Source organism: Rutidosis leptorrhynchoides, chromosome 1 (genome assembly GCF_046630445.1).
Source record: "Rutidosis leptorrhynchoides isolate AG116_Rl617_1_P2 chromosome 1, CSIRO_AGI_Rlap_v1, whole genome shotgun sequence".
Classification (NCBI taxonomy): domain Eukaryota; kingdom Viridiplantae; phylum Streptophyta; class Magnoliopsida; order Asterales; family Asteraceae; genus Rutidosis; species Rutidosis leptorrhynchoides.
The window spans coordinates 288,703,563-288,718,446 of record NC_092333.1 but is presented as its reverse complement, the minus strand read 5'-3'; the positions used below and the strand labels follow the sequence as shown (position 1 = coordinate 288,718,446).

Here is a 14,884-nt window from a genome sequence, read left to right as displayed (position 1 = left end):
TCAAGTATATATATTAACACATTGTAATATTAATCAACTAAGTTTAGATTAATATCCTTATATATATATATATATATATATATATATATATATATATATATATATATATATATATATTATATATATAATATTATATTAGTTAATATATTAAAAATATAATATTAGTATACTTATGATATATGAACTAAATATATATTTTAATATAGATATCTTTTGTTTCTAAAAATAATAATTTTAATAATAATAATAATGATAAAACTAATAATGATAATATTACAATGATACTTTTAATGATAATTCTAATACTAATAATAATGAATATTTTAAGAATAAAAATGATGCTTAATACTTGTCTTAGTAGTAGTAATAATAATAATAATAATAATAATAATAATAATAATAATAATAATAATAATAATAATAATAATAATAATAATAATAATAATAATAATAATAATAATAATAATAATAATAATAATAATAATATGAAAAAGAGGGCTACCTTTAAAGTTTTCCCAAAAAAATATATGCCAAAGACAGGGCTCGAACCCGCGACCTCCCGCTCACCCGCAAACACTTCATACCATCCCTCTGTTTTTTTTTATTTACTGAAATAACTCCTAAGCTTAATCTTTATAACTCGTAATTTCGGTTATTTTTCCAAAACCCAATTACTATCACGGCCCAAGAAAATAAATTTAAAAGCCCACGAAGCTAGTCCACGTTTTATTCCCACAGCCCAATCCAGTAACCGATTTAATCAAACCCAATTATCCTAACTCAATATTCATCATTTAATAGAAACAAATTAATCGGTTTCTTTTTTTTTGTTTTTTTTATACGCGAATAGGGTTTGACAGGAGGCAGAATAGAAACAGCTCGATCCTTCATCATCTTCGACTATACATCATTATTAACTTAATACGATTACCATCATCATCAACTAATTATTATCGCACGCGTGTCATCATCATCTCATGGTACCATCGGCATCATCATCTCATTACTCCATTATCATAATCATCATTCACCATGATCATAACCGTAAGTATCCTTTTTGTTGTTACTGTAACAAACTTGATAATGATTGGTTTAACGTTTAATTCGAATAGGACACTAACATAGATTAAATAACAGCTCACTAGGTTTAAATAATGGATTTTATGTACACGTTGATCATCAAAACAGAAAGGTTCGAGCAGCAGCTGCAGTTACTGTTCATCATCACTTTACAATTACTATTCATCATCTTCTTCACTTAGGTATTCAACAAACAGCAGCAAGATGAGTGTGTAACAGCAGTACTTAAGAGAATTTCGTTGGTTGTTTGTTGTTTGCACAAAACAGAAAGGAAAGAAGCAGTAAAAATAATGAAAATCTAAGATGGTTATGTGGTAGTTTTCAGGTGCAAACAGCAGCAACAATGACGGTGAAGAAGCTCGTTTGAGTAGTAACAACAATAACATAAATGGTGGTTGTGACAGTTGATCAGAAATATAGAAACATGTGAGTATAGTAACATAAAGTTGATTGTTTGATGGTGTTCTTCAAACGAGAATAGAAGACAGAATAGCTAGCAACAATATAGCAGTTTGTTGTGGTGGATGGCGGTTTTAGTGGTTCTCGATGGTGGTTCAACGTAGGTGGTGTTCTTGAAGATGGGTTTGGCGATTTTGGATGTGACCGGAGGTGGTTCTTTGGAGTTGCAAGAGAGAGAGAGAGGAAGAAAGAGGGAGATGGTGACGGTTAGTGGTGATCGACAGTGGTGGTGATTCATGGTAGTGATGGCGGTGGTGATAGCTGAGTGGCGGTACCGGTGGTGACTCTTGAAAGGAGTAAGAAGAAGAATGCATTATGTGAATTGCATATGTGAATTGTAATGTATATGTAAACGTAATTATATAAAGATAATTGATAAATAAAAAGTATGATACAATAATTCCTCAAATAATTCACAAGATATTTAACAGGTTGTCTGCCGACACTATATCACATAAGGCCATATCGTGTTTATTGCTAAACAGTTAACGTATAAAAGTGTTCCTAAAAATCCTAAATTTTTAGATTAACTATATTTATTTATTTTGGTCATTATGGTATAAAATTCGATCCTTAATTTGTTAAATAAAAATTACATCAATTGTCACTCTCAAATCTGGGTAAAATATAAAAAGTGGTAAAACTTAACAAATAATTCCTAAATACATTTTTAATAAGCCTAAAATTTATAGAACTCATTTTCGTATCACCGTTTACTTTAAAATTACATAAGTTTGAATTAAACTTGGTTAATTAACCATCAAATGATGAACGAGTGCTACTATCAATTACAGAATGAATTCGAAACCAAATATATATTTTCTATATAATTTTTATATATTTATTTTAATAATAAATTTTATTATTACTTATATCATTTTATTTTACAAAATTAATTCTAATAAATACATAATATAATATTTCAAATTATATTAAAATATACATATATCCATTTTTAAATATAGATGTATCTATTTAAAAATAGTTATTCGTAAATCGTCGGAACTAGTCGAAGGTCAAATGAATATATTAAACACATTTCAAAGTTTTTAAGATTTCAACATTTCAGATTTTGCTTATCGTGTCGGAAACATATAATGATTAAGTTTAAATTTGGTTGGAAATTTCCGGGTCGTCACAAGGTGCAGCAGGACAAACCATGATGTCACTACATAGAAGTGAACATAAGTTTGATAAGTTGTCAAGTTATAAGTTTGAGCAATTATAAGTATGATAAAGATAAAGTATTAATATCAACATGATATAGATAAAACACTTTATATTATTAGAAACTAGGCATTAAATAAGCCTTTTTACTATACGAGTTGAATATAGAAATAGTCTTAGGCAAAAGCCTTTAAATAATTAAGAAATAAAAAAATGGAAAAACAAAACAATGTCGGGTTCACTTCTTCTTCTCAGCCTCCTTCATAAACTTCTTTATTTTCTCGTTCTTCTCTTTTTGTTTCTCATAGAGATACTCGAGGTTATCATAGAGGTTAGTAACACGGTTGTTGACTGTATTGTTGTTGCACTCCTTTAGAGTAAGCTGCTTATCAACTCGATTTCTCTCCATCTTCATCTGAAAATCAACATCCTCCTTAGATAAGCAAGTGACTGTTTTCCCCAGCGGGTGTTGCGTTCTTCCTCATATCTCAGTATCATCAACTCTTTTCTCAGCTTAGCATTCTCTTCCACCAGTTTCTTAACTTCTCGGTCACTCTCGCCACATGGCGAAGCAAACCTTCCAAGTTCTTTTCGGTAGTCTTTCGCAAGTTCATTATCTCATACTTAGCATCATTATCACAGAAAGGAGATCGGACTCATTTCTTAGACGGGCCTTCTTTTTCAAAAATAGCAGGGCGTTTCCCTTTGCTTTTCAATCTTGGAGTCGGGTGGTAACTGGGAGACTTAGATGAATCTTGAAGAGAGTTTGTGCTGTACTTCAAGGGTGGTGAGGCAGGACCATAAAGAGGACTTCGGACTGGTCTTGCAGTTGAAGAGTATCCAATACCTACTTCGGTGGTAGGTTTGAAGCGAGCCATTTCTTCAGATGGTTTGAAGAGAGTCATTTTGTTTGGTTGATTAACGCTTGACATCCTAACATTAGGAAAGAGATTTTGATTAGAATTTTAAGCCAAGATTATTAAAGTTTTAATCTTCACAACTTTGCTTTAAGTCTAAGGCAGGAAAAGTTATAGTTTCCTAGATTACTAAGACACCCTAGCTAGAAAGTAAGGCACACATAAAGATGCAATTCTGGTTCTCTATAACAACCAGGTTATGCTTTGATACTAATCTATCGCACCCCTAGTTAGGGCCTGGGTGAATGTGACATTAATATCAAAAATACCAACATATTATGTAATACGAGAACAATACTATATGATAAAAACAACCTTTATTGAGTACGCAGCGGAAAATAGAAATTCGTTACAAGAATGGAAATTACAATAAAGTAAATGTTTCAAATGCAAGAATAATAAATGCGATAGTTCTTGATCCTAAGTCCAAGTAGCATCGCATAAGCAGTAGGTAAGTAAACTCGATCAATCAGCACCTGAGACAAAACATGCTAAAGTGTCAACCAAAAATGGTTGAGTGAAATCATAGGTTTAACAAATATGTTTGACCGTTGTTTTAAACCATAAGATTTTTGTTTAAAAAGTTGATCTCGCAGATTAAAAAGTTATGCCAGTTCGTGATATTTAGACTAAACGTTTAAAGTTTTCCCCAATGACAAGTTGTTCTGTTCTTGTCGATTTAATTTCATTATTAAGTAATACAAAGACTTAGTCAAATATATCGGGGACGTTACTCCCGATAGGCCTACCCTCAATAATTAAGAATGCATTTAACGAGCAATTAAAAATATCACTGTAGGGACTTTGCAGGACATAGCCAGGTATAGCATAGTTTAACAGTTGGTACTTATGTCTAGATTGTAAATAGTAAAAGTAGCATGTGTCTCACCCCAATAAGTTAAAATAAATTGCTAGCAATAAAGAGTGGGGCTATGACGTTCACCTTAGTAAGTAGGAGAAGTGTTGTTATTCCTCGAAATAGAAGAGTTGGATGAATGTGAGCAGAAAGTCAACCTAATGACATTTAAGAGTAGTTAAATGTTTTCCCAAGTTTAAGTTTAAGTATGCAAGTGTTTAAGTGTAGTTCATTTTACTAAGTTCCCATTTTTAGTAAGTTTCCACTTTTAGTAAGTTTCCATTTTTAGTACGTTAGTGTTGAACACTAGTGAGTTATCCTTAATAAGTCCACCACTTATTAAGTGTGTAAGTGAGTGTATGATCACTATAGTCGGGTTTGATATTGTGCACCATATCCAAACATCTATGCCACCGTCGAGTCACTTAAATAATCAATTGTTACCGGTTGGCCCAGGACCTCTTGGCCAAAATCTAAGTTTGGCATTCGAGATCCACAAGCATCCCATTATGGCACCAAGGATCACCCTAGGCCTTAAGTAGCGTTGACGTTTGAGTAATCACACGTTATCGTGAATGACTATTGTAATCGTATGTCATAACCTTATAATATAAATATTATAATATAAGTAGTACATTATAAGTGTTAGCAGTAGTATAAGTGTATAAGTGTTAAGTAGTAGTATGTAGTATAAGTAGTAGTATTAGGGTTTTTAATTAATTAGAGTAGTATTAAATATTATGCTTTAATAATTAATTAATGATTAGGGTTTAGTAGTATAGTATTTAAGTAGTATTAGGTTTAGGGTTTTAGTAAAGTAATGATTAAATGATTAGGTAATGATTATTATATAATTAGGGTTTAGTTATTATTATTATTATATGATTAGGGTTTAAGTATTTAATATGTATATATGTATATGTATATATAGTATATATATATATATATTATATATTCGTATGTATATATATATAATAAAAATAATTATATATATATATATATATATATATATATATATATATATATATATATATATATATATATATATATATATATATATATGTATATATGTATATATATATATATATATATGGCGTATAAGTATATATATTATGTGTATGTATTTGTTTCCATTTTAAACACTAACAAATCTTTGACAAATCTTTAGGGTTTTTAAGATTCAACAAAACTTCCTCTTTGGATCATACCTTGTTATGATGATGAAGATTTGTAGTGACCCGAACTTTTCCATGTTTATATATATTAAATGAAATTGATATTTGCATGATTAAATGTTTCCAACATGTTAATCAATCAAACTTGTTAAGACTTGATTAATTGAAATAGGTTTCATGTGGACAATTGACCCCCCAAGTTGACCGGCAATTCACGAACGTTAAAACTTGTAAAAACGACATGATAATATATATATATATATATATATATATATATATATATATATATATATATATATATATATATATATATATATATATATATATATATAACATGACATTGTGATGAGTAAGTATCTCACTAAGTATATTAACAATGAGTTATATACATAAAATGAAACAACTGAAGTAAAGAAACTCGAAATGATATATATAACGATTATCGTTATAACAACGTTTTAATTAAAATAAATACATATGTACTGTATTAAGATATGAACACACTATTTTTAACATGATAAAATGATAACTAATTATATCATTAAGTGTATTAACAATGAAGTACACAAGTACGATGAGACTACAAACTTAAGGATTTTGAAGCAATATACATATGTAACGATTATCGTTGTAATTGTATTTTAAACATATATATATATATATATATATATATATATATATATATATATATATATATATATATATATATATATATATATATATATATATATATATATATATATATATATATATATATATATATATATATATATATATATATATATATATGATATTAAGATATATTAATACACCATGTTATCATGTTAACATAACAATTTAACATCTCATTTAAGTATAGTAATAATGTATTAAATACATTTAATAAGATCGTTAACTTAAAGGTTTCAAAACAACACTTACATGTAACGACTAACGGTGACTTAACGACTCAGTTAAAATGTAAATACATGTAGTGTATTAAGATGTATTAATACACTTTTGAAAGACTTCATGACACATATCAAAGTACTTCTACTTAACAAAAATGCTTACAATTACATCCTCATTCATTTTCATCAACAATTCTACTCGTATGCACCCGTATTCGTACTCATACAATACACAGCTTCTAGATGTATTTACTATTGGTATATACACTCCAATGATCAGCTCTTAGTAGCCCTTGTGAGTCACCAACACATGTGGGAACCATCATTTGGCAACTAGCATGAATGATTACTCTAAAAATCAAACTAATGTGACCATATATTCAACTCAAAGTTCACGTGAACTTACACTTCACAAACACACATTGATTTCCATTTTTATGCATCAAATTACTCTCTCTCAATTACTATCTTAGTGTTCTAAGTGTTCTTCATCATTTCCTTCATAATTTAGCTCAATCTAGCTCAATCTAGGTAACCTAGATCAACATACAAAACAACTACTCAAGAAAACTTCAAGAACACTTTCAACTTTGCAAGTCTACTTCCAAGCTTTCTAATCCAATCTAAGTAATCATCCAAGATTAAGAAACCTTTGTTATTTATAGTAGGTTATCTTTCTTATTCAAGGTAATACTCATATTCAAACTTTGATTCAATTTCTATAACTATAAACTATCTTAATCCGAGTAAAAATCTTACTTGAACTTGTTTTCGTGTCATGATTTTACTTCAAGAACTTTCAAGCCATCCAAGGATCCTTTAAAGCTAGATCATTTCTTGTCACTTCTAGTAGGTTTACCTACTAAACTTGAGTTAGTAATGATGTTCATAACATCATTCGATTCATATATATAACTATCTTATTCAAAGATTTAAACTCGTAATCACTATAACATAGTTTAGTTAATTCTAAACTTGTCCGCAAACAAAGTTAATCCTTCTAACTTGACTTTTAAAATCAACTAAACACATGTTCTATATCGATATGATATGCTAACTTAATGATTTAAAACCTGGAAACACGAAGAACACCGTAAAACCGGACATACGCCGTCGTAGTGAAACCGGGGGCTGTTTTGGGTTAGATAATTAAAAGCTATGATAAAATTTGATTTAAAAGTTGTTCTTCTGGGAAAATGATTTTTCTTATGAACATAAAACTATATCCAAAAATCATGGTTAAGCTCAAAGTGGAAGTATGTTTTTCAAAATGGTCATCAAGACGTCGTTCTTTCGACTGAAATGACTACCTCTTACATAATTGACTTGTAACCTGTATTTCCGACTATAAACTTATACTTTTTTTGTTTAGTTTCATAAATTTCAGTTCAATGTGAAACCATAGCAATTTGATTCACTCAAAACGGATTTAAAACGAAGAACTTATGGGTAAAACAAAATTGGTTAAAAATGGTTAATTTGACTACGGGATGAATTTACAAAAATCTATACTAACCATATCCTAACTAACTTATATTGTATTATACATGTATTCTAACATATATTATGTAACCTTGATAGACCATAGACACGTATACAATGTTTTGACATATCATATCGACCCATCTATATATATTATTTAGAACAACCATAGACACTCTATATGTAGTAATGCTCGTGTTAGCTATACAAGGTTGAGGTTGATTCTAAAATAATATATATACTTTGAGTTGTGATCTAGCCTGAGACATGTATACAATGGTTCGTAGATTGATTCGAGATAATATATATTAATTTATTTCTATACATCAAACTGTGGATAGCTAGTTGTAGATTACTAACGTTGGACTGTTAACTTAACAAACTTAAATCATTAAAACGTAATGAAAAATTTTGTGAATATATTTCGATCATACTTTGATATACATGTGCATATTTGTTATAGGTTCGTGAATCGACCAGTGACCAAGTCTTATTCCGGCAAAGTAAAAATCTGTGAAAGTGAGTTATAGTCCCACTTTTAAAATCTATTATTTTTGGGATGAGAATACATACAGTTTTATAAATGTTTTACAAAATAGACATAAGTGATCGAAGTTACATTCTATGTTGAATTATCAAACCGAATATGCCCCTTTTAGCTTGGTAACCTAAGAATTGGTGTTTATGATAATTGCCACCAATTGACGTGAATCCTAAAGATTGTTCTATTTGGCCCAACAACCCTCATCCGAGTTACGGATGCTTTAGTACTTCGATTTATCATATCCGATGTAAGTCCCGGAATGATGGGGATATTCTATATGCATCTTGTTAATATCGGTTACCAGGTGTTCATCATATGAATGATTTTTATGCAGATTGCATGTTATTGAGAAATGGAAATGAAAATCTTGTGGTCTATTATTATGATTTGATAAATATATAGGCTAAACCTATAACTCACCAACATTTTTTATTTACATTTAAAGCATGTTTATTCTCGGGTGATTATTAAGAGCTTCCGCTGTTGCATGCTAATTGATGGACAGGAGTTGGAGTCAGCATGCTTGTATAATATTGTTTAAAAACTGCATTCGAAGACATATATTGTTGTGTAATATTATTGTAAACCATTATGTAATGGTCATATGAAAATGCTATACTTTAGATTATCATTATTTGATAATCGTTGTAATATTTTAAAGGTTATGGTTTTTTTAAAATCGAATACAGTCTTTGAAAAACGTCTCATATAGAGGTCAAAACCTCGCAACGAAATCAATTAATATGGAACGTTTATAATCAATATGAACGGGACATTTCAGTTGGTATCCGAGCGTTGGTCTTAGAGAACCAGAAATTGCATTAGTGTGTCATACTGAGTTTGTTAGGATGCATTAGTGAGTCTGGATTTCGACCGTGTTTTCTTTAAAAACGATTGCTTACCACTTTTTGTTGGAAACTACGTATTATTAACATGTAAATATTATGTGATATATTAATCTCTTAACGTGTTTGATATTGTGTGATAGATGTCTACCTCTAGTACAAATCCCATCGACTCACATAATAATAATGAAGAGTCGAATATATTTTGGGAAGATTCACAAATTCCCAAAGAGGAACCGGAAGAGGAGGAACCGGAAGAAGAGGAACCGGAAGAGGAAGAGGTTCCAGAGGAAGAAATATTAATACCTACAGTAAAATGATTAAATAAAAGAAAATCCTCAACCAATGGACCAAAGTTAAAAATGGTCAATGGTGTTTCCGCCAAGGAAGCAAAATACTGGGAAAATTACCAATTTTCTGATGAATCGGATCCCGACGAGGATTCCGATGGTGTTATAGAAATTACCCCAACTCAATTTAATAAGTCAAAAGAGAATAATAAGGGAAAGGGCATCAAAATAGAGAAACCTGATTCCGACCCCGATGAACTTTATGTGTATCGTAAATGCCCGTATTTCTTAAATTTTAACAATAATCTGGGAACATCTAGGCCACCAGGTTTTCCTAAACCATTTGTGAAAATGACAGCTCGTATTAGAGGATCACCATGTATCCCTAGAAAATTAGCCAAACGAACCAAGCCCGAAGAAGAAGAAACGAGTGAGTCGGATTTTCCGAATATTTTCAAATTCCAATAGCACCCGAAGATCAAGAGAAAACCATATATATATATATATATATATATATATATATATATATATATATATATATATATATATATATATATATATATATATATATATATAGTAGTGTGTTTGTGCTTTTATGGTATATGTAAAAATTGCTTGAAATGTTTGTTAATTATCTGTTACGAATCTAATCTTCGTATATTTTACAGTATAAAAACACAAAATGGATGTTAAGGATAGACGACCAAATATTTTAGAAGACCTACCAGGAGAAATGATTGATGAAATCTTGTCTAAAGTTGGTTAAAATTCATTGGCACAATTATTTACAGTGAAACTAGTTTGTCGAACGTTTGAAAGACATTCCAGGCATGCCTTAGTTTATAAAAGGCTTTTCTTTGAAAGATGGGTTATATCACATTGGGAAGACTTTAAGTTACGCCAAGTTTTCTTTAAGGCATTTAGTGCGGGAAACCCAGATGCAATTTTACGCTACGGGTTAAGAACCTATTTTGACTCAACATATCCCGACATAGGACTCCATTCTTTAGAAAGAGCTTCTAACATGCAACATAAAGAAGCATGTTATGCTTACGGATTAGTAATGTTCGCTTCTCACCAAATTGAGAAAAAGAACATTGGGTTGCAACTTTTAAATAAAATATTCTCACAAGTGACGGATTCGGTATTCGAGGTGAGAAACAAGGTTTTTAGATTTTTACGGGGCTGTTGGGAATTACGTAACCCTCGTCCTTTTGACGACATTACAACATGCTGCCTAGCCAACGGTCACAACGGCTATTTTCCATAAGACCAAGGATGGGAAATAATACTAGTAAAACCCGAATGCATGACTTGTTTCTGGACTTATGAATTACGTGTCTTTATTTCTTTTGCTGAACGACTTGCATATTAACTAGAATTGCCTTTATAGCTACTGTGTAGCAAAGTTATTATGTGCTATATTTCATCCTATATGTAAAATAGTGGTATTGTATGTTTGTAAAAATATTGTATAAAAGTTTGAGCGCGAAATATTATTATCAGTTTTTCATATAGAATTGTAGTAGTTGAATTGTATATTAGCTACTAAGTATGAACTTAACGGGTAGGTACTACTCGAATTATAAATTATAAAACGCTAATATGAAGAAAAAGCTTTTATAAATGAGTTCATATCATGCTACGAAATACTATTAACTACTCTTAATATTCTGTATGATTAACTTGATTCATTTGGTTATTTTTGAAGGAAATGGCACCGACTACTCGAAATACTCTGAATATGACCGAGGAAGACTTCCGTGTTTTCCTTGCTGCAAATGTAGGCGCAGTGCAGGCTGCAATGTGAAATAACAACAATAACTCTGAAACTAGCAATGGATCTAACGCCACAAGAAATCGTGTAGGATGCTCCTACAAAGAATTCACTGCCTGCAGACCTTTCGAATTTGATAGAACCGAGGGTCCAATCGGATTGAAACAGTGGACCGAGAAGGTTGAATCGGTGTTTGCCATAAGTAAATGTACTAAAGAAGACAAAGTAAAGTATGCTACACATACCATCACAGGTACTGTGTTAACATGGTGGAATACCTATCTCGAGCAGGTAGGACAAGATGTTGCTTACGCACTACCGTGGTCAGCATTTAAGCACTTGATGAACGAGCAGTTTCGTCCCAGAAATGAGGTCAATAAGCTCAAGGTAGAGCTTAGAGGATTACGGATGCAAGGTTTCGATATCACCACCTACGAATGATGATTCACAGAGGTGTGCCTATTATGTCCCAGAGCGTTCGAAGATGAAGAAGAGAAGATCGACGCATTTGTAAAAGGGTTACTGGAAAGGATTTAAGAAGATTTAAGTTCACACGAGCCCGCCTCCATACAAAAGGCAAGTCGAATGGCTCACAAACTAGTGAACCAGATAGAAGGAAGGATTAAAGAGCAGGCGGCCGAAGAGGCTAACATGATGTGATGGCCCCATCAAAACACTTAACGGCTCCGTCACTTGGTCCCACAGCATGATCGAACTTAAATGAATTTAACAAACGACATTGATTCTTTTATTTCAAAAGTTTCCCAAAAAGGAAAGCATACCAAAATATGTAGTTTAAAAGTAACCCAACATATTAATAATCCAAAGTTGACACAAAATATTGTCAACAACCCACAAGTAATAATTATTCAAAAACCGAATGCAAGCCAAAGTTTCATAAATTGTTTCATAAAAATCTGCCCAAATGCATGCAGACTCTTCTAAATACAGCGGAAGCATCACATAAACTCAAGTACCTGTGAAAACATGCGAGTAAACTGTCAACACAAAGGTTGAGTGAATTATAGGTTTAAATAATTGAATAAACTTTAGACCACAAGATTTAAAAATGTTAGAAAACATTAAACATTATTCCATTATCAATGAGCCACCTGGTAACCACTTAACCCTTTATTTACCCTTGCCAAACACAATAACAATATACACCGAACAGTGTATCTACAATAAAATACGAAGTACTAAACATTTCGATTATAAATTGCTAGCGCGACTAGCTCGAAATGGGGTTGTCAAACCCGATAGATCTATCCGTAGGATTCACGTTCACCGGTAGAAACCAATGATTACAGTTACCAAACTAGGGAATATTTTTGTCCAACTCACAATGAATAATTTAAATTTAATTGTCACTTGTGTCTAAACGTGAAATAAAATGCATGTAATCACATCCCAAAAATATACTTTGAAAAGTATGTAAAAACGGGACTATAACTCACCTTAATAGTAATGAAGTAACCAACAAAATTAAGCGAACAGCAAATGAGTACAGTGATCAGGAATGATCACAACGCCGACCTATAAATAAAGCAGGTCGATATAAATAACTAACTTAGGTCAAGTCTTAGTATGATAGCTATTGTACATGTTGCAAGTAGACATAGAACAATACTCAATATGCATCGGTTTGATCGGAACAGCTTACAGACACACACTTTCTATTTTTAGAAAGTTTCTATTTTTAGCAGGTTTCCATTTTTGGAAAGTTTATATTTTTGGAAAGTTTCTATTTTTGGAAAGTTTCTATTTTTGGAAAGTTTCTATTTTTGGAAAGTTTCTATTTTTAGAAAGTTTCTATTTTAGGAAAGTTTATAAGTTAGGAAATTTTCCTTAATTAGAAAGTCAACAAAAGTCAACTGAAAGTCAAAGTCAACCGAAAGTCAACTCAAAAGTCAACCTTGGTCAAACATGGTCAACATAAATTTTAAAAGTATAAGTTACAATAATAATGTAAGTTATAACGTTTATTAAAGTTAAATATGTCTAATTATGTCACAACATAAGTTTTATTAAATTAAAATGAATTATTAAAGTTAATATAAATTTAAATGATATAATTTATATAACATAAGTATTTAATTAATTAATTAAATATTAGTCATAATGTAAGTATTAATAATTAATAATAAATTTTAAATCATATCATAAGTATTATTAATTAATAATGAATTATTAATCATATCATGAGTTTCTAATTATAATTATTAAATCATAAGTATTTAATAATTAAGTTATAATTAAATAATAATTAAGCCTTATAATAATTAAATAATTAATTAATCCTTATTATAAGTCTTATAATAGTAATCTCATAATATAAGTTTAATACTTATCATAAGTATTTTCCATTAATAATGAAGTATTATTAATCATATGTTTAATTAAAATGTTAATTAAATCATAAATATTAATTAAATGATATAATAAATATATATCATAAGTCTTAAATAATAATAATTAATTTTTTTATCATAAGTAATTAAATGATATTGAAATCCATTAATTATATCATAAGTTTAATAATTAATCATAAGTTTTAAATCAAAAGTTCATCGGGTCGTATCCTGAGCCCCGGGTGTCGGTTTTCGGCGAGCCTTACATATATCTCCGCCTAATCAAACCACCCAACACTTTGGTATACTCAAGAACACACCATTAACAGCCCAAAAGTCGTGATATACAGCCAATACACTACCTGGAACTTCAATTCAATCAAAAACGTGTTTTAGACGTAACGGGTGATTCGTGGCTCGGATTGAGGTGACCCGAACATGAAAGTTCGCCCCACCATCAGTCCTAACACACTAACACACCCTAAAGTCACCAAATATGGTCACAGAGTCGGACCTAACCTGGTTCATACCAAAATCACAATTCAATCTTAACAAAATACCATTTTGATAATAATTAGGGTTCCGGGAATCGAAACGACATGAATCCGGAGTCTAAAATTAATGTATTGATGAGAGGAACTCATTTATATACTTTATTTTAACTTTTATAACAGTCACCAAGTCAGAAACACACGAAAAAGCTACTGTCCCAATTTTATCAAACCGAAAAATATGCAATCGAGCAATTCTACGCATGCAATCAACATTACAACAACTAATAATCATCATACTAATAATATAAACATAAAATACAGAAAAATAAATAAAAATTAAAAGTTTTAGGGTTAGGGTTTATACCCTAATCAAGAAACAATTGGTATGATCGCGTAGAGAACGGAACGAGGAATGCGTTGGTGTTAATTGATCCTTGATCCAAGCAATATTTTTGGTTGATGATGATGATGATGATATGGTGATGGTTGGCGACAGCAAAGAGAAGAGGGAGAGAGGAGAGAGGACCAAAAATAATATTAGGTTAAGGGATTTTGTG

The 14,884-nt window shown here is 30.6% G+C and overlaps 1 protein-coding gene across 1 annotated transcript in view; it reads right to left on the bottom strand.

Moving 5' to 3' along the window:
* Nucleotides 1-2,944: 2,944 nt before the first annotated feature.
* Nucleotides 2,945-14,884, bottom strand: part of LOC139898376 (uncharacterized) — an 85,282-nt gene continuing 73,342 nt past the window's right edge. The window contains exon 2 of the mRNA XM_071881110.1: nt 2,945-3,121. Coding sequence (XP_071737211.1) covers nt 2,945-3,121 — 177 coding nt within the window. The remainder of the gene's footprint in view (nt 3,122-14,884) is intronic.